We start from the raw sequence: 23,121 nt of genomic DNA on the forward strand, positions 1-23,121 counted from the left end.
CAGTAAGGAAAATCAGCTGTTAAGATTTTGCACTCAAACACGTTGCTGTAAGTCTGCAAAAGCTCTGCAGGCAGCAACAGACCTACTGTGATAATCTGACAACAGAACCTGGACCCTCCACGTTGTGATGTGAAGCTTATTTATGGCACCAAGTTTATCTTGTAGGCAAGTTGGTTTGAAGTAAAAATTAAGATGCCTTCAGGGAGGCATAATAATACAAAGTGGAAATAGAATGGGAGAAAAAAATGTGCCATATTCTGAGAAATGGTTATATCTACCAACACTTTTTTTCTTTTTTTCTTTTTCAAAGGCAAAGGCAGTTATGGCAAAAGTTGGTTACCCTCAATTTATAATGAATGACACATATCTTAATGAAGACATCAAAACAGTAAGTGTTAGACTTGCAGCTTTCTTCTTTTATGTATTGCAAATTTTCTTTGCTCTGTTTCACTGCTGTCTAAAATCAAAGCTCTTCTTTTGTTTGGCATGCATCTGGAATTCTTGCCTGATAATTTTTAAATGTTGAATTAAGTGTGCTAGCTGTCATGTTTGAACAGTCAATGCCAGTGTGTCTAAGTGAGATGGCCATGAGGCCTGCTGGGAATAAAATATGCCTTCCTACTCTTAAGCATCTTAAAGGTTAAACATACACTGCCATAAATTTTGCATTTATTTATAAAAAAGAAACAACCCCCCCACATTTCTCCTCAAAGTAATGGTCTTCAAAAATACTAATGCATTTTTCCTCAGAATATCACAATTTATGATGCCCTATATAGGCTCTCCTCATCTCTCCAGCCTATGAATTTTATTTATGATTGTTGCTTATAATTATGCCTAGAGGTCGCAACCAATGTATAGGCCTACTGTTCTGGCTACAGGACACGGATACTGTGGGGGAGTCCTTCCTGACCCAGTTCAGCCCCAGACGGGAAGGCAGATGATGAAGAATAATTTATTTTACCATTTTTCAAAGGGGTAATTGTGGCATGCATGTGATGAATTGTGTTACTGAGAGTCACAGGCAAAGTAGAATCACAAATTCAATCCTGAACTGGTAAAATACAAGCGTGATGGTCATCTTTGCCAGAGAACATGAATAAACACTAATCAGAGGCAAAATTTATTGAGGAAACTTTGAAGAACCAACTCTACCTGCCCAGTCCTTGTTCTTGGAAACAGTACGGTGGGATGGTGCTGTGAAGGCAGTGTAATGAAATTGGGGATGTGACCAACTTTATCGCTCAGTGGATGGAATTATTTGCCCAGATAAGTGGTAATGTCTAGTGAAAAACACTTGTTAATCGTGGCTGCAAAGCTGTAGTTTACATTTGAAGTGCAACTTCTTCACAAGTCCCAAGCGTGCTTGAAACTGATGACTAGGATATAGTCTGGATTTATAAACGATTAACATCCCTTTTTCTTGCATGATTAGTTGTGTGTGTGCATGTGTGTGCTATTAGATTTGGAGGCTTATGGAAGGATGGAGCCCTATGCCTGTAAATATTTAATGTGTGAAACAGTAAGAAAGCAGTGGCAGAACCCTTGGAGGGCACAGACTATGAAGTATCTGTAATAAAATGTAGATTTTATTAAAAACTGAAAAAGGGGACTTTGTTGTATTTTTGAAAGTGGTTTTAAGATGTACTATTAAAAATAAAAGTAAACTTCTTTCCTTCTGGAAAAGAGGCTGTCTTAATAATAGCCATAGAAATGTGCAGTCTGCAATTCATAGTTGGCTACTTCTGATTTTCCTCAGCTCCTCTCAGCACAGGGAAAAGCTTCTATGATGTTCCAGTCCCTTCCGTAGATCCATTCAGCCACTGTTTTTTAACTAAGTTCACAAAATACTTATCCTTCCTATCAAGTGTGACAATTTTACTTACTTTAGTAATGGCTAAAAAATTAGGTGGCTATCATGTTTAAAATAAAAGTTGTGATTGTTTTATGTCAGCTTTTGTTTCCTTGGACATACTTTAAAAATGCCTGTGCTTTATCTATACAGCTGAAGTTTACAGAAAGTGACTATTTTGGCAATGTGTTGCAAACTCGCAAATACGCAGCCCAGTCTGATTTCTACTGGCTTAGAAAAGAAGTTCCAAAAACAGAGTGAGTAGAGAAAAGGCAAATTTACATAATCGTCTAAGAATATTTCAAATTATATTATTTAATTTATATAATTAATGTTTTAATATAATTATATACACAGCCACATATGATACAAAAAGCCTATGGGCAGACCCCCAGTTATTCAGAAACTCCTGTCGATACTTTTTTGCTAAGTTCTAGGTATCTCTCTTCTGATGCACAGTAATCATATGCTTGCAGCTTAAACTTAATTTAATGAGAAAAGGGGTAATTGAATCTCAATTAAAAATGGATTATGTGTCTTGGTCACAGTTAGAATCCGGAATGGAACAGCAGGGATTTATGAAATAAATTTTCTACGAATGGAGCCATTAGTAAGAGATAATGTTATTAGTAATAGCAATCAGCATTGTTAGTTATCTGCTGTTGATAGCAAAGATATAGAATAAAACATAATTTAATTTACATATGTTGTTTTTATTTATTTGTAAACATGAGAGTGCAGATTATGTCATATACTGTCATAAAATCCATGAGAGAATCAGTCTTTTTTCTTACTGGTGGGTAATCAAATCCTTAAAATGCAAATTAAAACCTAAACAGAACTTAATTAGTCTAATCATGCTACTTAAAAATTACTCCTTCTACACACAGCCTTTGCAATCGATGCTGCTGCTTAGTTCCTGTGGTGGTATTTTCTTAGGGCTTCAGAAATTCCTACTCAAACTGAATCATGCCCTGTTTCAGGGGTAGCTCAGTGTTGCGTGTGAGGCAGGTAGAGGTTGCTAGCAGGACAGGCACAGGCTATTCCTGGTTAGAATGTTGTGATTTGGCCCCATATTTTCAAGGGGTTGTTTATAGCTTCATTTTAATTGTAGATTTTACCTTCTTGTCAAACCTTACTCTGATATTGCAATGGTTAATCCCAGGAGATGATTTTGTGAGCTTTCCTGCAGCCCTGGATGCCAGGGCTAGATCACAATCAATATGTTCTCTTCAGACCAACAGTTTCCATGAAAGCAGTGAAATAACACTTGCCTCTCTAGCAACAGTGATCAGCAGCCTGCTCCTCAGGAACAGCATTGAGGCAGCAGAGCCCCTGGATCCTTGGCACGATGGGGAATCGCCCCTGTAAGGAAACAGGGTGGTGCGTAATCCCTGACTGTACGCATCGGGCTGCAATCTGAGAACGATCACATGAGTATGCTTAAGAAATGAAGGTTTTAGCTGATTGCCCACTACAAGATTGAACACTTACTCATGCTTCTTTACCCTCTTATTTCAATGACTACTTAACAGCAGCCCCCTCATCACCTTTGTCTTGCTTTTCTTGTTATTTCATGGTGCACGTTCTGACCTGGGGGATCCCGATTTGATTTTTGGTCTCTTTCCTTTGTCAGCACAGCTCTACGCTCTGCCTTCAGCAGGGCTGGAGGTAACCCCTGCCCGAGCCCTCGGTTGTAATTATTCTTGCTGGGAGATTGTTCTGCCTTTGCACCTGCTTGGTGATAGAAAAAGGCTCTGAAAGTGGTGTCACTGTCTGCTTTTGCTGTGTTGGCTGAGGGATACCAAGGCACAGAAAGTCATTGCCACCTTCAGGGTTTTTTTAATTTATTATAATAAACCAATAACTTCCACCCACCAGTCTGAGGTGTGTTGAATCTGGCCTTAAAAATATCAGCACTTGCCACATTTTAACTATCACACTCTACTGCTTTCTGATGCTTTCACTTCTCTTTAGTCTTCCTTTGTTTTTCTGTTGGTTTTTTTTTAAGCTTTTATATTTCATAGAACTCCACAGATCTTTCATTTACACTGAAGCTTGGTGCTAATACAAAATTACCCTTGGGGTTTTATTTTGGTCTGCTTCATTTCTTCTTTTGCCTAGTTCAGTAGCTTTTAGCATAGCATTTATATTTAGAAATTCATATTATAAGGTCTTCCAAGATATGGACTAAAAAGGATAAATAAGAAAACAAGTGTTTAAGGAAATGAGTTACCAGAAAGTAAAGTAATATTACCCCCAAAGGGTAAAACGTTATATTCATTTAGCAGACAGTTCAGATTTCTCAGCGCTATCATTCTAAACTGGACTCATCAGCATAGTCAACTAAATGGAAAATCAAAATGATGGTTCACTCAAAGCACCAGGGAAACACCACAGAGGAGTTGGGAGATAAAACACAAAAGAGTTTGGTAAAGCAAGGGGGAATGTGGATATCAAAGTGAAAATCAGTTATTCTGTAAATTTAAGTTTTGTAATCAAAAAAGAGGGGGGAAATGTCCCCTAAAGCAGAAGTAATTATAAAAATTCTTTGTCCTCTGTTCTGCTCCCTCACTCTCTAGCAGTTACCTGCCTTACAGGAAAAAGGAGCATGGAGGAAGTCAGGCAGGGTACTGCTCAGGGCATCGATGGGGACACACACCTGGCCCACCTGGTACCAAGAAGCTGTGACAAGGCAATGGGGTACCAGAGCCATCTGCTCTGCCAATCCTGAGGGCTAGGACCCTGCCACGGGCACCACAGCAGCAGGAGGTGCAGCTTGCTGTCCTCAACACCTGCTTTGGGTGCCAGCTGCAATCTAACAGCTGGCTGGGGACATGGCTGTCATCTTCACAGCTGACTCTATCAAGCAAGAGAAAAAGTGCTTGGGTATCAGGAAAGAGACATACAAAAGCAGTTTGTGATGGGAGCTGAGGAAAATGTTGCATGAAACAGCACAGGTTGGATCAAGAGGGCTGGGTGGAGGAGGCAAGACTGGAAGGGGGAAGTGTGGGAGGAAGGGGACGAGGTGTGGAGGCAATTATAATAAGCCAGGTGAGACACAACTAGAGCAGAGGGAGGTGAAAGGCAGTGCGTGGGGAGGTGATGGCCGTGTGGAAGGGAGAGATAAAGGAGAATCAGGGTTTTAGTGGTGTTTGTTTATTCATCTGTGGTGCCATATACATTCATACATAGAAATATACATGCACATCTGTATGCATATATAAACTCACATCCGTACCTTTTTAACAGCAATTGGATCTATCCTTCTTAATACTGATATCGTACTTCTAAAGAGCAAGGCATCAGAGGACTTCTTGGGCATACTGCTTCATTATTATTGATCTTTCTCTTTTGAAGTCAGGACATCTCTAAGATTTTTAGACCTGGCCAAATCTTTCTTCCTTTTCACTCAACTTCCAGTGCTGGAGATGGAAGCATCTAGTATCCCTATAAGAGGACACAGAGGAAGTGTACTATGAGAAGATTCTTGGGTGTCCTCCAGGACCTATTCCAGTTTCTTGACCACACACTATTGTTTATAAGCCCTGGATCTTGGTTTGCAGCAGGGGAGGGCAGCTCTGAGAGGTGCTGGGCTGGATGCCATTAAGGACAGCATAAAAGCTCCTCCTGCAAAAAGGGGAAAGCAGCCATGAAAGACACCAGGCAGGCTGTTGTCTGTTGAAGAGATGCTGCTGGAGAGTTCAGAAATCCTGTGGGTGGACCTGCACTGGAAAGGAGAGGCTGGAAAGGAGCATCCTGGAGCCTTTTCCTGGTCTTTGAACCTTATCCGAAGCAGTGATGTGGCACTGGTGGCTGGGCCCTGCCTTATCATCCCAGTTTCTTGCCAAGCCCCAGGGGAGACAGATGGCAGCCTGGCCTGGGAGGCTAATCTTCTGTTTCTAAGTGGGGGAAAATGTATAAAACAGACTAACAATGAGAAGAGGAAATACTTTTTTGAAAGTCATCTTGAAGGTTGCCTTCCCTTTAGAAGTTTTTCTTTATAGTCCTTCCTTGAGAAGAGATTTGCTGTATTGCAACTTCATTAGCAACTTTGTACAGCCTTTTGCTTCTAACCAGCTTAAGTATGTTACACATTCATAATTTCATTTTCTTTACTTATGTGATTTTTTTTAAAAAAATTTCTACTTGGGATATTGGCCACCAAATTCTGCTCAACTGAGTGATTTCTTGTAACTCAAAAAGATGAGAGTACAAGCTGCAAATCCAGTTTGTGTGTTACAGAGAATTAAATAAATTACAAGCTTTTCCCTGTATTGTAAGTGTTCCCAGTTACCCCTCTTCATGACTGGCAATGTAGCACACTATACTTTTAACTCAGAAAGGAAGGTATCATGGAAAAAATTGTAGCTTAAAGAAACACAAATGTAAGAGAGTATCTGTCCCACTTGCTACCTCAGTGCAGATTTCAGATTTTATGTCTACAAGAGAAATCTCAAACTTTACAAGTGTCAGGTCTGCTGCATTAGGTTTTGACTGCTGCAGTAGTTGATAGGTAGTGCTATAGGTCATGGTTCAAAGCTGTCCCTTGTTCACATGCTAATAACAAATGGGAACAGTGTAAACAATTCTTATTTTTTTAAAAATTTACTTTCTAATTAAGAAAAGCTTAGAGTTTGTTTTGCCTGTCCTTTTTTTATATCCTTCTGTTAATACATCAAATGCACTGAAATTGTAACTGGACTTAAAGCAAATGCCCAGGCTGCCCAGGCAACCTGACTTCAAACAGGAATGACAGTGCTCTTTCTAAATTTGCTTTACCTTAAAATTTAACAGCAATAACTATTTATTACGGACCTTCATATAGTAATTTGGTGTATTATTAGTTAAGGTCTGTCACTGAAAGTTCAGTCATTTCAAGGAGCTCGCTGGAAGAGGATGACAGATAAGAGGTGAAGTTGTTCTGCTAGTCTGAGTGGAAGCAGTCTCAGTTATTTCTGCTCTGTTGTGGAAAAATGCTTCCTAAATCTTTTTGAGAGTGGCTCAGAATGGTACAAAAAAAAAAATGCTGGAGTGTAAAAATGCTCCTTCCTGAGTGTCTAAACGTCAAATATGAATGAAATTCAGGAGTATACTCTGCTTGTCACTAGAGAGCTCTTGTTCTTCCTGATTCCTCGGTACAGCTGCTAAGTCTCCTCTTCCTAGCTGTTTAAAAACACAAAAAACTTCATATAGGGTCATTCTTGAGACCTTTTTATGAAAGAGTGACTTGGAAAGAACTTAATTCAGTTTTACAGTGAGAAAATCAAGGCTGCTGTCCTTCTTGGGCTCCTACTAAGTTCAGGAAACAGGATGGGCTCTGTTGTTGCAGTGGTAGATCATGAAGAAAGAAGCGGTCTCAGGATGGAGATGTTGTGATGAGCCTTAGCAGCTAGTCTACAAGCTGAGAGTCTGTGAGTTCATAGGCATGAAAGCAAGCTGTCCCTTGGTACTTGGTAGCTGTGGGCAAAATGGCAACAGCACTTGCAGTTGCTCTCCAGCAGAGTGAGGTGCTCCTGTGGTGACAAGTACATGCATGGCTGGTTAGCTCCTCACCCGATAAAACCAGGTGTAATCTTATGCTATTAGACAGATGTCTCTCGTCAGTGAAGAGATCTTTAACCACTGCTTGTGGTGGTTCCTATCTTGAACTAGCTGGCAGTGAGCCCCTGGGGCTGAAGCAGCAAAGAGGATGGGGAGAAGAGCAAAGCACATTAGTCTGTGTTGAAGTACCTGTTATCTGTCTCGGGCCCTTGATCCTGTGACTGGAAATGAGAGGCCCTGTAAGACACTTGCTCTAAGATTTGCAGAAAGGGAGGGTTTGTTGTTCCAGAAGCCTTTTTCATGCTTAAAAGTTGCTGTTTGGGAGAACAGAAAGGCCACTGTAAGTAGAACAAGTCAATAGGGTGAGGTAGAAGCCACAATGCTTTGTGTCTTTGTTCAAACTTACAGTAAAATCTAAATTAAAGTCCTGAGTGTTTCAGATGGTCCCTTTCAGATAGGTTGTCTCCATGTCAAAAAAGGGACAGAGTCCTCCAGCGCTACTTCTAAGCCTGGAGAGCAGGTCCCATGGCACAAGTGACTGGCTTTCATCCTTCAAAACATTTCAGCTGATTGGTGCTGTGAACAAACATGAAGTTGTAATGTTATTAATTAACCCCCTTAATTTTCCTTTATACGCCCACCATAAGCATTCTTTCTTCAGTTTTCCATTATCTCACTACATTACCTCTAACATTTAATCTCTTTATTATAGAGGAAATGGAAAACACGCTGGAAAACAACCTCCTCCTGCTCCTCCCCTTCAGAATCTCCTAGTAAACAAAACAAGGAGAGTTATCTGTGGCAGTTGGAGCCTATAGTGTGATGGATGGTTAAGATATTTACATGTTATCACCCTTTGCTTTCATTGGTTAGTTTCTCTAGTTGCTGCATTGTAATATAAGCTGCTCAACTTCGAAGAAGAGAGAAGCAGATGAATTTATTGATAACAGACAAAATGCTGCCACTCTAAAGCTCTCCCCTTTGTTATATGGTTTATGTGAGGACATCAGTTGCCAGAAAAACAGTCAGGATAACTGATTCATTTGGTGGTGCTTTTTAAAGCACAGATTGTGTATGTGAATGTCACTGACATTGCACATTTTCCATGTTCTGGAAGATCTTCCTTTGTCTTACTCTGTGTTTTGCAGCTCCCATCTCTTCTCTTTGAAAAAAAAAAAAAATCCAAAGCAATTGCATTGCATTCATTTGGCTTTACAAAACTTCCAAACCATGTATTGCTAAAGATGTCAGGATGTTCCTGCTTGGACATTTGCTGGAGTTGCTTCTAATTTATTGTGAATTAACCACTAATTCTCATAATCTTCATTACTTTTCTTATATCTCAGTTCTTCCTTATAAAATCATAAAGTGAAATCTTGGACTCATTGAACTCAGAGTTCCATCTGAGAGGATTTGCATCTTGCTGAAGCCAGTTGAGATTTTTCACTCATATGGGTGAAACCACTGTCAATATAGTTGAGCTTAGGCTAAGCAGATTTGTAAATCCTATTTGCTATTCAAATCTAGGTTTCCCTCCAGTATGTATGAGAAATTTAACTATGAGAAGAAATGCTAATATTCCTTTTCAAATTTGTTTTGCCTACATTTGTTTATAAGCACACTGATGGACATGTTCATTGTGTAGGGTACAGAATGTGAAGCTGTTTTGAATTTAGGTTCCTGGAAAGCACCTGTGCATGTTGCTGGTATCATCCTAATTGTTCAAGTAGCTGTTCAGCAAAGCGCCTGAAGCCACTTCACTCATTTCAAAATGCTCTCCTCTAAATTCAAGAGGGAGTTTCTCCATACATGGTTGAAAGACACCTAAGAGAGTTTTCACAGCTGCTGTCAGCATTGCAGCTGTGAAGTTGGGTGAACTTCAGTTCATAGCATGGCAGACCTCCCAAGCACAATGGTCACTTAGAAATAAAACAGATTAGGTAATAGGAAGCTTAACAATCGCTCCTCTCGAACATTCATTGACTGTATGCACTTCAAATGAAGCCATTAAACAATAGATTTCAGTGTTCAATAAAGTGTAGGTAGCATGTGTTGAAATGGAGAAAAACTTTAATGTATCCTAGGTCTTAGACATTTTTGCTTCCTTCCACTGAGTTCACTTTTTATCTTTGCTCATTCTATTCAAAAAGATGTGTAAGTGTACTGACAGCCAATTTCTTTTGCTCTTACTGCAGGTGGTTTACAAGCCCAACTACTGTAAATGCTTTTTATAGTGCATCTACCAACCAGATCAGTGAGTATCTGACTTCTGAGCCTCCTTATAAAGTGTCTGTTTGGGAAATTTATGTATCAAGCTTCAGATAATATCTGTACAGTTTCTGTGTTTGTGAGTGAAAATCAAAAGCTCAAACCTGGTAATTCAGCTGAGAGACATCTTAAGTGAAAGGATAGTTCTGGAAAACCAGGGAGCCCACAAATTTGAATTACCGTTCCTTAATGAGTTACCCTGTGTCAGCTGAATTGCAGTGACTGCTTGTGTGTGTATGCTGTCCATTGCAAGTGTTAGCTTAAATCACTTTTATTGAAGCTTGATGTTTCTGTCTTCTGTTTTCTGTAGCAAAAACACGTGTACACATGCCTCCATATACAGTGATAGCAACTCAGTCCCCTACTGTTAACAAATACGTAGCAATAATCGTGACTAGAGGAGACTGTGATATAGACCAGAAAACCTAAGAAGTGGTGTCCAGTGGATTTGTTCAATACCTTCAAGGACAAGGAATGGTATCTATAGTTAATTTAAAATTCTTACCTGTATGGTTTGATGATATCTTGTATGTACAGTACAAACTGTCTGATGCAAATTCTAGTTCTTGGTGGTTTTTAGAGTGCATAAGTCCTGATTTGGAAGCATATGAGGTACAAGAGCAGAGTTTTTCAAAGATGTGTATGGATTTGGATATTCATTCCCATTTATTTTAATGTGTAGAAAATCTTATTGGCTTTAAAAATCTATACCAGTGTTTTTGTGTAAAGCACTGTTATCTTTACCCTGATGCCTCTTTGCTCCTATTAGCTTTGGAAGTTAAGTCAGCCTTCTTGTTGTGTGCTGTCAGGGTCTGGAAGGCAGCTGCCATAACTTCTGTGGTCTCAGTCCCCAAGGACAGGCATGTCAAAAATCGTTGAGTGACTCCTTTTTCTCCTGCATCTTGTTTGGTCACAGAAAGTAGTTTTTGAAAGGTACAAAATTAATGTATCACACTGAAGAGGTTGTAGCAGAGGGCTGGCAATCCGAGTCTGCTGGCATCTGCTCCTACCAATTTCTGTAAACAATTTTTCCCTTCAAACCACTCAAATTCTTTGGTGTTTAAGTGAGCTTATTTGTAAAGTGTGTGTGATAATTAGGCAGTTCTTTTGATTAAAATTAGTTCTAGACCTAGACCGCTCTACCTTAATTAGAGGGCTGCCGTCATTAAGTAGCCCGTTTATGTTGATGGTCTGAGGGAGCACTAGAGGCAGACTTCCCTGAGCTGATCCTGATGAACTGAGCACTGGCCACCACTGCTGCTTCAAACGTATTGTGTGAATGGAGAGGAAGCCTGGTCAGTGCCCAGTGAGAACCATTGCTGTTATGTCTTCTTTAATATTGGGTCCTTTTAGTTTCAATAGTGTTCAGCTCTCTCAGCCTCTCTGCCATGGCACATTAGAGAAAGCTTTAATGAGAGGCTGGAGTCGCTGAAGCTAAATTTCACACTTGCTGTATCTAATGGTGTCACAAAGCAGAGAGCTGTCAAACGTAACCAATCAGTCATGGGTGTAGAGGCAATTGTGTTTTATATCATAACTGCTGACCTTCTTATACTGCTGGCATCTGACCTTGAAGTTTTGATAGTGCTGCTCACTGTCCTTTTAGGACTGTTCCTAAGAGGAGAAGGATTTAGGTGGCTCTTTCTGAACAAAACCCTCTTCTGCCTGAGAGAGAAGTACAAATGTAATCATACCCTGAAAATGATGTGCAATACAAGGGAATACTCAAAGAAGGGCACAACGCAAACAGTCTTCCACTGCTGGCTGGTGCCTTTTACAGGGGAAGAGGCCCTATGAGATGTAGGAGGAACATGCTGAGATCTGAAGATGCTGATAAATATTTGACACATCACTACTGAGTTCCCATTAATGCTACTAAGAAAGAACTGCGCTGCAGGAGACTGAAGTTTGTGAGCCTATGCATACTCATATTGTGTGAAGTATCCACCGGGCAAATCTTGCACCCAGTGGTTATTACCTTACTGCTTTGCAGCTATATTTTCAGTAGTAACCAACCCAAAGTTCTGCAGAGACTGGTGATATGCTACAAAAACTGTGGCCTTTTTAAAGACCTAGTTAAACAACAGAAAAAAAATTCTACAAATGAGAGTCATTTGAGAATAAGAATTAAGAATGAACTCTAACAACTTAAATGTAAAGTTGTGATAGTGCAAGCTCACAAGGATTTTGAGTACCAATTTTTAAGAGCATAAGTACTACTAATAAAACCTTTTTTCAACTACACTGAAAGAGGAGACTCTCTAAGATATAAAAATAAAATATTTTTTTGCGTTGAAAGCATTTAGGAAGTTCTTATCCTGGAAATTTTTCTTGTGAGAGGTAAGCCCCCGAAAGTATTTCAAGTTTAATGCCAATAGAAGGTACTTTAGAAGAAATTCATAAAGTGAACTGTGCAAATATAAGGACCAGATAATATTATCTCAGTTATTTCAAAGGAACTTAGACAAAAAATTGCCAAAGAACCACCAGCTTTGATGTATTGCTTATCACTTGTATTGGCCTTAGCACAGGAAGAATAGGTGTGGCATGTGTTAAATCCTTTTTTTCAAAAGAGAATCCAGAGATCCACATTAAAAGCCATTCTGGCCCCTATGTGAAGGAAACTCGTTGTGACCACAATACAATGAATAAGAGAGAATGAATAAGCATATGATAACTGTAATGGGGTAGAGTCAATGTGACTTGGTTTTTGCTTTTTCTTTTAGAAAATAAATCATGCTTTTTTAGTCTATTAGTGCTTTTTGAAATTCAGAAAGCCAGTAAATATGCTTGATATACTGTATTAATTACCATAGAACACTTTTAATGAGGTTCTTTTCCAATGCTATTAACTGGAAATTGTATGGAAAAAGAAAGAAAGTCCTTTCAAAAAGTAATGACTGATTAGAGATAAGAAAAGGAGACAGGAACAAATTACTTGTTTTCAAAATAATTGGAGGGGCATGTTATGAGGATCTGTGTTAGCAGATGATCTGGAAAAGGGGGCATTCTGTTCTGAACAAAAGGACAGACACATAAGCTCAGTCCAGGAGGACAGGTCCCTCTGCTGCTGATTGCTGGAAGATAGAAAGGTATACTAGTAGAAGATTACCTCACAGATAGGTGCCTGATGCTCTTTGCCTACACATCTATTACTGGTCACTGCTAAAAATAAAAGAATGAACCAGCTAGGGTCTTTATCTGCTTAAGTGCACCTGCTCTTCCGTGAGCAAACTGCTTTTTAGTGTGTTCAAGGCCCATGTTTTTCTGCTCCTGGTAAATGAGTTTACTAAGAAGGAGAATTTGAGAAATGAGAATTTTAAAATGCATTACAGAAATTGTTTCTGGAAAGCAGCTTCTACATTAACTGGAAAATACTTGGTTCCAAAGTTGATTCTAAAAATTAAGACCATTCAGTTTGGAAATGGAAATGTATGGGGTGATATTATCAGCATAACCACAGCAACTCCAGACTTGATTAGTCACTGAAGTCTTCTTGAGAGTGTTTGGAGAAAAAGCAACATCAGTGCCTTGAACCATGGATTCTGGACAGGAGCTATCATAAGTTACCTGCAGAAATGGAGGAGAACATGGAGGTCCTGATCACTTGTGAACTTCAGTAAGGTATTTTTGCTTTCTGCACTCAGGTCACAGAGTGGTTTTTGACACATTCCTGATGGAAGGATTACAAATTCTTCTGTCTCTGTAGTCTGTATTGCTGACATAAGCATTAAACAAGAAATCACTTCCATCTCCATACAAATCCATGCGATCTTCATACACAGGCAAGCTGTCAAGCGTTTTTAACTTGACTACTTGACTGCTCAGCTACTTGAAAGAAAAGGTCTTTCTTCACTAAAAGTGAAAATTAATAGAGAGCAGAAACTAGAATATTTAGAAAATTAATAGATTTGGGGGCATACAGCAAATCTTGCATATACAGTAGATTGTAACAAATTTTGCTGCACTTCAGTGCAAACAACCTTCTGTTTGCTATTGCTTCATTTCATTTTCATTACTAAACTATTGAGAACTTGAATGGCCAACAATTCTGTTAATGTCTTCAAAGGAGAAATAAGTAGATATATCAAGGTAAGATGCGCTGCAAAGAGCAGAGTTAAAAAATGTGGTACATATAATTGATCTTAATGTTAAACATGTTTACTCCTGTTGTTCTTTTTACACGAGTCCCATTGATTTATTTCTGCTTCTTGCATAATTCAGAGTGTCTTACATTAACAACCACACATGTTTATAATGTTTGTTAATAATTTTTCAATCCTAGTTTGGATCATTTTTCAATTTTCTTTGCTTTTCCTCATCAATTTCCCCTCAATTATAGGTACTTAACAAGGACAACAGGTACATGGCATTTCCTTTAGATTCCAAAAAGCTATCTAAGTGCACTTCATATAATCTAAGCAGCATGAATACTATTTTTTTAATTATCATAATTGGAACACGAAAACACTTTCCAAAAGGCACTGTTTATTTCAATAAGCTCTAGAGCATTCAGTAAATATGTGCTGAAAGTAGATAGAAGTGATGATCAAAGTGTGCTAGCATACTTCTGTCACAGAAAAGGTTTTATTTCATTACAGCACTAAAATATTGGTCCTTGAATATGTTAAAGATAGAAGGGAACTTCTCATTAGACATTTGGTGTATTTAATTTTCTTTCCAGTGTAAATATGTATGCCTCTAGAATACATAAAAAAAGTAACATTTATGGGTTATGAAAAGTAATGAAAGGGAGATTTACAGTGAACTGAGGCAAATATAAGCAACACACTCATGAGGTGTAAGCTTGAATAGATGTATTGGATAATTAACTACTGTTACTATCTCTGTAAGTTTATACCCATGCTGCTTCTAAGTCATTTGTGCTTGTGCTGCAGTTCTCTAGTGAAAGTCAAGAGGCCTCTTTAGAGAGCAGCTTCATTACATGTTACAGGAAGAAGATATAATCTAAAACAGAATTTCAAAATTATGTTTGAATTAGCATCCATAGAGAACCCCACAGATGAGAGCTCGTATTAGCCAATAAGTGCCATCTTCATAGAAAGCGGCATGCAGATATTGATGCTGGAAGCTTGCTAATGTTGTGAGTTGCAAGGAAGAAGTCTTATCTTGCTTGGAGGCAGGGAAGTGCTGGCAAACAGCACACAGTGCTGTGGTCAGGGAAGGACAAGGGGACTGTGCACAGGGGCACTTTCTCTTACCTTAAGAACTTGACTAATTGGGAAGTTATTGATGAAGTAGTTTCAAATGCACCATTAGTTTCCAGGAGGTTAATGAAGGTAACAGATTTGGACTGAACACTTTCTGAGCCTTGTTATTAAGTGAGCTTGAAGTGTTCTTAAGTGAGCTTGAAGCGTTCTTAAGTGAGCCTTCATTTTCAGTTCTCCCTATTTACTAATGACCAGTATTCTCTTTTATTTAATTATGGTCACAGGTGAGATGATGCATGATCCTTACATAATTTTTTTATTTCTTCCTACAATTCTTATCTATAAATGTATAAAATAGGAGAGCTTTTTCTTTGTTCTTCTCTTTATTTTTTTTCCTTCTTTTTTGATTTTTTTGTGGGTAATCTAGTGATCTTTTTCCTTTAGAAAATAAAGATTAAAATTTCTTGTAAAAACATTTTCACAGGTTTTCTAGTCCCTTAGTACACAGTATTCCTTGGCCCTTCACAAACCATCTCATGTTTCTTCTCACATTGCCCGGCTGAGGTTGGGAAATGCTGGGTTCTCTCTTTTTCATGAGCAGCAAAAATCCTTTTGTGAGGTGAAGCAAAAACTGAGCTAAGAATTAAACCAGAGGCTGTGGAGTCCTCTGCTTTAAGAATATCACTTATCTTTATCTGTTAATGAATTTATTCACTACTACTCAGAAAGTTAAGGTTTGTATTCATGCATGGTGTGGAACAGTCACTGTGCTTTAGAGAATTTATATTTTCTATCCTTACACAATTTATGTTTTCTATCCTTTCCACAGGATAAAACCTGAAATTAAGTGTAGGATTCAGGTCCATGTTATGACAGAGATTTTGATCTTGATCACTTACATATAGGTGCTGAAATCTGTCTGGGATGCTCTGCAGCATCTGATATATTTCCTCATATATGGCATATCTGAGAGAGAACTTGCAGGAGACCCTTGCCCATCAAGACTGGCAGCTAGAGCTCAAGCAGGACATACAAAGTCATCTTAAAAGTTACTGGGAAGAGATTCAGTTGTCTAAACAGAAGTCTGTGGAACCATTCTAAACAAATGCTTCCTGCACTTCATGCTGTTTTTAGATAACTAACCAACACCCTAGTCATCTTCATGTTTAATGCCTTATGTGAATTCAGTATCCTTTGTTTACTGACCAGCAGTTAGTCTTCTGCTTGTATCCTATCCCTTTAAAACCCTCCATCTGAATTCATGTAATGACACTTAAAAACAAGTTACAGCTTTTAAACGCATCTGAGAATTGCCAGTACAACAGTCAGCAGGGTACCCTGTATATCAAACAATTTAACACAGCTGTCTCCAATACCTATTATTTACATACTGGATTCACTAGCCTGTCAGAAGTTGCTTTAAAGAAACCAACTAATTATGTGAAACTGTAAATGCACTAACTTGAAATAAGGCTTTGGAAGATCTTGTCTACTCAGTTAAAAATACCATGTAATATGACTGATTAGTCTAATTGAACTATAGAATTTGAATTCATATTTAGATTTGAACTCCAAATTTCCTCATGATCTGGTGAGCCGTCTCATGTGTTTTTAGTTTACTTCATCCATTATTAGTCTGCATTGTTTCAGTGAACTATCAGGTGAAATGTGGTTGCTTGTGTCTCCTCAGTCAAGTGACAATATCACACTGAGTCTCAGGGCGTTCATCTGCAAAATGTGTATTAATAATACCATTAAGGTATTAGCTGGTAAATGGATTCATTAATGGCAGTAAAGCTCCTGTAAAATTAGAAAAAAAAAGTTTCAAATTTGAAATACATTCTAACAAGCTTTAGAGCACCTTGCTGCAGAGAGAGGCTGAAAATGATATAATAGATAAAATGATATAATAGATAAAATGATATAATGGATAAAATGATATAATGGATAAAATAAAGCTAGAAACCTTCAATTAAGCAAAAAAAGTACTCATGTGCAGGTAAAATACTGTGAGATCTTCAAGATCCATGTAAATTCAGAGTGAAATATTTGAAGTAAGACAGATGTACTCCAGTGCTTGCAATTCCCCTGCATTCCAGAGCAGTAAGGTGAGTAAGAGGAAAGTTCAGCAGTCACTGCCCAAGGGTCCAGACACCGGACTTAGGAACACCAACCTACCTGGAGGTGAATCTGGTGAGGGATGTGGAGGGCAACAAGAAACATTTCTGCAAGTGTAGCAGCAGCAGCAGAAAGTCTAGGAAAATTATGGTCTTACTGCTGAATGGGGGAAGGGGACCTGGTGACAAATGACATGGAAAAGGCCGTACTCAATGCCTTCATTGCCGTAGTCTTTAATGGTAAGACTGGCTTTCAGGAATTGCAGGCCCTTGAGACCAGAGGGGAAGTCTGAAGCAAGGAGACTTACCCTCAGTGGAGGAGAAATTTAAGGAATATTTAAACAGACAGACTCTGAGAGGGTGCACCTACAAGTGCTGAAGGAGCTGATTGATGTCCTTGTGAGGCCACTCTTGATTATCTTTAAAAGGTTGTGGTGATCATTGGAGGTTCCTGAGAACTGGAAGAAAGCAAATGTCACTCCTGTCTTCAAGAAGGAAGATCCAGGGAACTACAAACTGGCCAGCCTCAAGTCAGTCTGTGTGTACATGATGGAGTAGGTCCTGCAAACAGTTTCCTTGACCAGCCTTCTAGGATGAGATGACTAACTTGGTGGATGAGGGGAGAGCCATGAACGCAATTCATCTTGACTTTAGTAAGACTTTCAGCACTTTCTCCCCTAATATTCTTAAATGCAAACTGCTGAAGAATGGGCTAGGCAAGTGGATAGTTGGGTGGACTGAAAACTGATTGAACTACTGGGCTTAAAGGGCTGTGATGAGAAATTCTGGGCTTTAAAGTGTTGTAATCAGTGGTACAAAGTCCATCTGGAGGATGATCTAGTCTGGCTGTCCCACCTTGCCACCTGTAAAATGCATGGATGTAGAGTATCAGTGCTGTTATGAGACAACTTGAACTCAGCTGTCTACAGACTTCCAGTGCTCTTGTGGCATGTGACACCAGTCCCTATCCCAGAATAATGCTTCAGTCCTATGACACTGCTGCAAAAGTACGTAGGTTGTGAGAAGGTAGTCCAGGAAGAGTCTGAAAGTCCAGGTCCTACATATTGGCAGATAGGTTTGTGTGGGGTCTGTAATAAGACAACACGGTTTTCTTTCTGTGTGCTGTTTGTAATGGCCTTGAGCGTAGGCTCCAAGCCTGCACTAGCAACGAAGTGTATGAAGAGAGGCTTTCAGCCTGTATCCCTCTTCTGGGTCTGTGTAGAGGGAGAAAGCATGAAAAGATGCGCTAAAGCCTAAATTTATGGTGAGGTGTTAGCTTAAAGTACCTTCCCAGTGCCTGTATCCATTCCTTAAGATGTGAAATTCTCTGAAGTCTGGCTGACTTACTTCTCCAGATCAGTCCTTTGCTTGCTTGAACTCCAGTGGCATATAAATAATCCCATTAGTATTTATTGCTTCTACAGCCTATAAGCTCTCTGAGTTTTGTCATTAATTCTTCTAGGTGCAATATGCCAAGCAAGAAAGAAACAGACTTCACAAGGGTTTTGCCTAAATTGAGGGATTCAAAACAGCACAAAATAAGAAACTGTCAGGTTTCTATCTTCTGTTATAACTCCAAGGAGGTCTAGGACACTCTTATCCTTGTTCCCTCCAAGAATGATCTGGTTGATGCTTGCCTGAGGGAGACATTGCATACGGGAGAGGATGCCCTGTGTTGCCAACTCTGAATCTGTTCCTTGTAGCACTGCAATAGTGAACAAGCACCCTCCCTCATTTAGTGCTACCAGTCTCTGGAGAACAAAACACCTTTGCTTTACTAGCTGCCCAAGAACCACTTTCAAAACTATATAACTTTTTTTCTTAAAAAAAGAAAAAAAAAATCCTATTTGGGGTAATACATTACCCAAAGTACCCTGAGTTTTTCTTAAATGTGTACTACATTCTAGTGGCTTCTGACTCTGCTTTGGCCTGAAAATGCTTCTTAAGCTTCCTTTAGTGCAATCAGACTACAAAGATTTTTCACACAGCTGCCCAGAAGCAGAAACAACTCCTACAAACAAGCTCTATGCTTAGGCATGTCTTACCTAAAATGGATCCTGACTTTGAGTAAAATGATTATTAACCTGTTGTATGGACTCAGGATTGGGCCTTCTCCCTGTTCATTCACTTGACTTGTTATGTGAAAACTTTATCTCGTGGCTTAACTCACAACTGTGTTTCAGCAATGTCCTATGAAGACATCTTTAGATTGTGTTTCTTAGATGGATGAGCCTGAGTAAAGTTTTGCACCTAGTTTACTGTAAATAATGTATATTACCTCCACCTGGCACACAGACAAGTGCAAATTCACTACGCAAGTCTACACTGGACAAAATAATTGCAGCTTGATAGCAGTGACAGGTGAAAGGCACACAGGATTGTGTGACCCTAAACATGATTTTTGGGATGACTGTGCTACCTTGTCCATACCATCTTCAGTTTGGGCTCATTTATTCATTTTGGCCATAGTTCCACTCATCTGCTGTTGGAGGGAGAGGATCATTTGGGGTTAGCAGACCCTAATGATTCCTTCAATAAATGGTTTCTTTGGCATGTCCAAAGATCTTTACTGAGGTTCAGTATTTGGAAGGAACCAGGCTATGTAGTTCAGATTAGATTTCCAGCTCTTAACACCAGCTCTTAACTTAGTGCACTAACAAGCAATTTTCGTCAGGTTGTGTGAGTGTACCATTGCTGTGAGATGTTTAAAAGCATACATGGTAAATTCTCTTCTGTGTGGGCTGGGAGGCAAAGAGAGTTAGATCAGGAAGACTTTGTCCTTGACATTGCTACAATTGTGTTTTGTAGCATTGGAAAAGCAAATGATAATATGCTCGAAACAAAACAGCATCTGGAGGAGTAAGAAAAAAACACTTTGAAAATAAATTTGAAAACCACATTTTTTGTAAGGTAATTGCAAATAGGTATTCCAGGCGGCCAGGGAGGAGCAGAAGAAAAAAACCACATGGGTAGGCCAGGAAGACATGCCACTTGTCACATCATTTGACATGAATGACACACAGCATACTGTCTTTATATACTTTGTAAGGAAAGGACAAAAATCTTGTCTGACAGTTTACCTCAGATAGGAAGAAATCCATGTCCTGTTTATCAACAAAAACTGAATAGGGTTCGAATCAAGCAAATGTGATTTTAGTTTTGACCTGAGTGGCCAGGTGATTTCTTGAAAAGAGACCCGTAAGCTGAAGCAGAGGTTCCTGGGAAAGCAAGCAAATCACCTGAGGAAACTGGTTCTTCTTTGACGAGGTGATGTCCATGTGGGGTGACCTTCGAAGTGGGTGTATGCCTATGCTTTATGGATGGGAGTTCCTGACACAAGACTGAAAATTCCACATTTGGGTCTGTAAGGATGACACTTTTCACCAGAATACAAAAACGTTGACTGCAGATGTCTGTTTTGTTTAGCAGTTTTTTTGGCTGTTAAACTGCTACCATGTTCAGCTACACTGTCTTCAGAATGGTGGCACTGAAACGTCTCCCAGGCATTAGAAACAGACCTGTGACATTCAGTTTATGCAACAATTTTGATTCCTGTATGCAACATCAGTAGATCATCACTCACTTAGAGTGTCTCCATGGACAGGTTTTTGGCAACTACCAGAAGCAGCCAGGTAATTCCTGTAGCGACTGACTCTACACCCTTAATGGTCTATAGCTCTTCATTACCAAAGTGCCTAAGTATGTTCATTTGCCTTTGATTTTCATAGACTATATAGAATTAGGTTTACATTTTATCACTTTCATATGTCTCTTGCTGCACTGAAGCATCATGAAGCTAACACTTTCTGAATTCTTGTTTCATTTTACCTATATATTGTCTGTTGGTCTGCCAACACATCTGAGGGCAATCCAATAGTTTTCTTCACAGGAAACACTAGGTGTTTTTTTCACAGGAACGTGTGCACTTACACACACAGACACGTGCATAGCCATGGAAGAAAATAAAGTTCTTGCAGTGCAGCATCTTGTTGCCATTGTGGTCCGGAAGGAGGGAGGATCTCTGCCTCTTCTCAAAGATCCTCTCTACTACATTCTGAAACTGCCATCTGAGGGAAAGCTCCTCTAGCAAAACCTTCTGTAACAAAACAAAAAAGGTCATAAAATCCAAAACCTTGGGCCTTGTGACTGTTATACAGCTGTAGTGAACTAGGGACCTCACTATTACTGGTTTTGCTGTTGCAGGATTCCCAGCAGGAGAACTGCAGAAGCCTTTCTTTTGGGGAACAGAGTATCCTAGGTAAGTACTGCAGTACAGAATCTCATACACCTGGAAATGAGGAATAGCAGGGAAAGGTACTGGAAATACATATAAATGAAGAATAGGACATGGAGAAGGTGGCTACGCTGCTGAAGATGACCAACAGGTAGTGCACAGGAATACTGTGTTGTCCTTCTGTAGGGAAAGCTTGTCTCTTGGGTTGTATGTTCTTCCCCACTGTGTCCTGCTTTCACTGCTGAAAAAAACACTTTGAAAACTGCTGCTTTGTGCAACTACTTTTCTTACCCTTGGGAGCTGTATGTGTTGCTGTTGTCTTAAACTGGTGACTGATTTCTCACAGGATTTGCTAATTAAGTGCACCTGAGTGGAAGTGTTTCAATGCTACAGCATGCAGATGCAGCAGTGTGCACATGGCAGGTATTAAAAGGAATTGTAAATCAGGTAGCTAACACCTCCTGAACAGAAGTGAATACCCTGAGAAGCCATTTATTATCAGTTTATTGTTCACTCTCTGCTAATATTTAAGATTAACAGTGGGCCTTCATCTGTGCCTGTTGAGGTGCGTGAGAATATCTCCATGTGCGTAAGTGATTGCCTGAGCAGGCCTATGTGCTTCTGTAGTTGGGGAAGAGTAATTATAGGTCACATATATTTAATTTTGAAAAATCGCTGCTTTTGTGCAGTTCAATAACTTTCTATTTTAGGGCAGGATAAGATCGTGAAAAGTTTCTGATGGAAGTTTCTGAAAGTTCTTTTGTAGTTATGTAAATCTAGTTACTGGTGAAACATATCTGTAATAAATCTTTATTAAAAAGAAGCAAAGTTTTCAAACATTTTAGGTTTGCCATCTTCCAATCTAGACATGTCCTTGTAAACAGAAAATTTGGCAATATATGTAGAGAGACACATTCAATTTAGGAACAAATGAATCTGCATTCAGAGAGAATTCTTATGAGCCAGGTGACTTTCTAAGTGGTAATTGGAGATAGAAGAAAGTCCTTTCTTGTTAAGGTGAAGGAACTTTCTGCTGTGGTTATTGCAGACCTGCTTCCAGCTTTCCTTTCTGAAGAGATTTCTTTGTACCCTGACCTTCTGCCGTAGCAATAGAATTGTGGTTCTTTCAAAGAATTATACTTTGCTCGTTTCTCTTCTTTAAAGGTTACCTTAGCTTAAATTGGTTTTGCTTCAGTACATATCAAAATGAAATTTAGTAAACAAATGTAGCTGGTTTATGTCAGACAATAGATTGCTTTTGTCCTTGAAATATTCTGGATCTGTTTTCTGTCTGCTTAAAAGAAGCAGTACATGGCAGCTGAACAGGAGAATCATCAAAAAGTCATCAGCATTTGCTAGAAAACCGATTTAGCAAATTTTTAACATTTAGAGGCATTTTAGTGTCCAGTTCCAGCATAACCACTATAAAACAGTTGCATGTATTTGCATAAAGGGAAGCTAAGTTACCACATTACATCTCAGTACATGAAATAAAATACCATTCAAATGCCATTATTCATAGTTATGAGTCTTCAGTTGCCAGATATATTGAAATGGAGACTTCAAACTTCTTGAGTTGGTAGCTTCCCTACAGTGCTTTGAGTGTCTCCAGTCCCAGAAAGTTCCCCTTTAATATAGTTAGTACCTCTTGGGCTGTATCTAATCCCCTGCATCTCTGTCCAGCTGTGCCCCAGAAGTGAAGAGCATGAACAGAGCTGGGAGCATTTCTGGCAAAAATGTTGTTGAGCTGGGCAAAATGCTTAAGGGGGTTCACAGAAACAAAGGCCAACATTCATGCCAAACTTCATCCCATCTTTTGGAGCTGGGAAATGCCCTAGGAGTGCCCAGGCACCAGCCTGTTCTTTGTCCCTGACACTTGTGGTAACTGAGAAGCTTAGAGGAAAAAAAAGATGTATTTAGTAATAGGGCTTATTG

General features: G+C 39.3%; 1 protein-coding gene across 1 annotated transcript in view; it reads left to right on the forward strand.

Annotated features, from left to right (window-relative positions):
- Positions 1 to 23,121, forward strand: part of PHEX (phosphate regulating endopeptidase X-linked) — a 115,291-nt gene that overhangs the window by 75,577 nt on the left and 16,593 nt on the right. The window contains exons 13-16 of the mRNA XM_005231903.3: positions 311 to 388; positions 2,006 to 2,109; positions 9,592 to 9,650; positions 21,156 to 21,210. Coding sequence (XP_005231960.1) covers positions 311 to 388; positions 2,006 to 2,109; positions 9,592 to 9,650; positions 21,156 to 21,210 — 296 coding nt within the window. The remainder of the gene's footprint in view (positions 1 to 310; positions 389 to 2,005; positions 2,110 to 9,591; positions 9,651 to 21,155; positions 21,211 to 23,121) is intronic.

The sequence above is a fragment of the Falco peregrinus genome, chromosome 4 (genome assembly GCF_023634155.1).
Source record: "Falco peregrinus isolate bFalPer1 chromosome 4, bFalPer1.pri, whole genome shotgun sequence".
Taxonomy (NCBI): domain Eukaryota; kingdom Metazoa; phylum Chordata; class Aves; order Falconiformes; family Falconidae; genus Falco; species Falco peregrinus.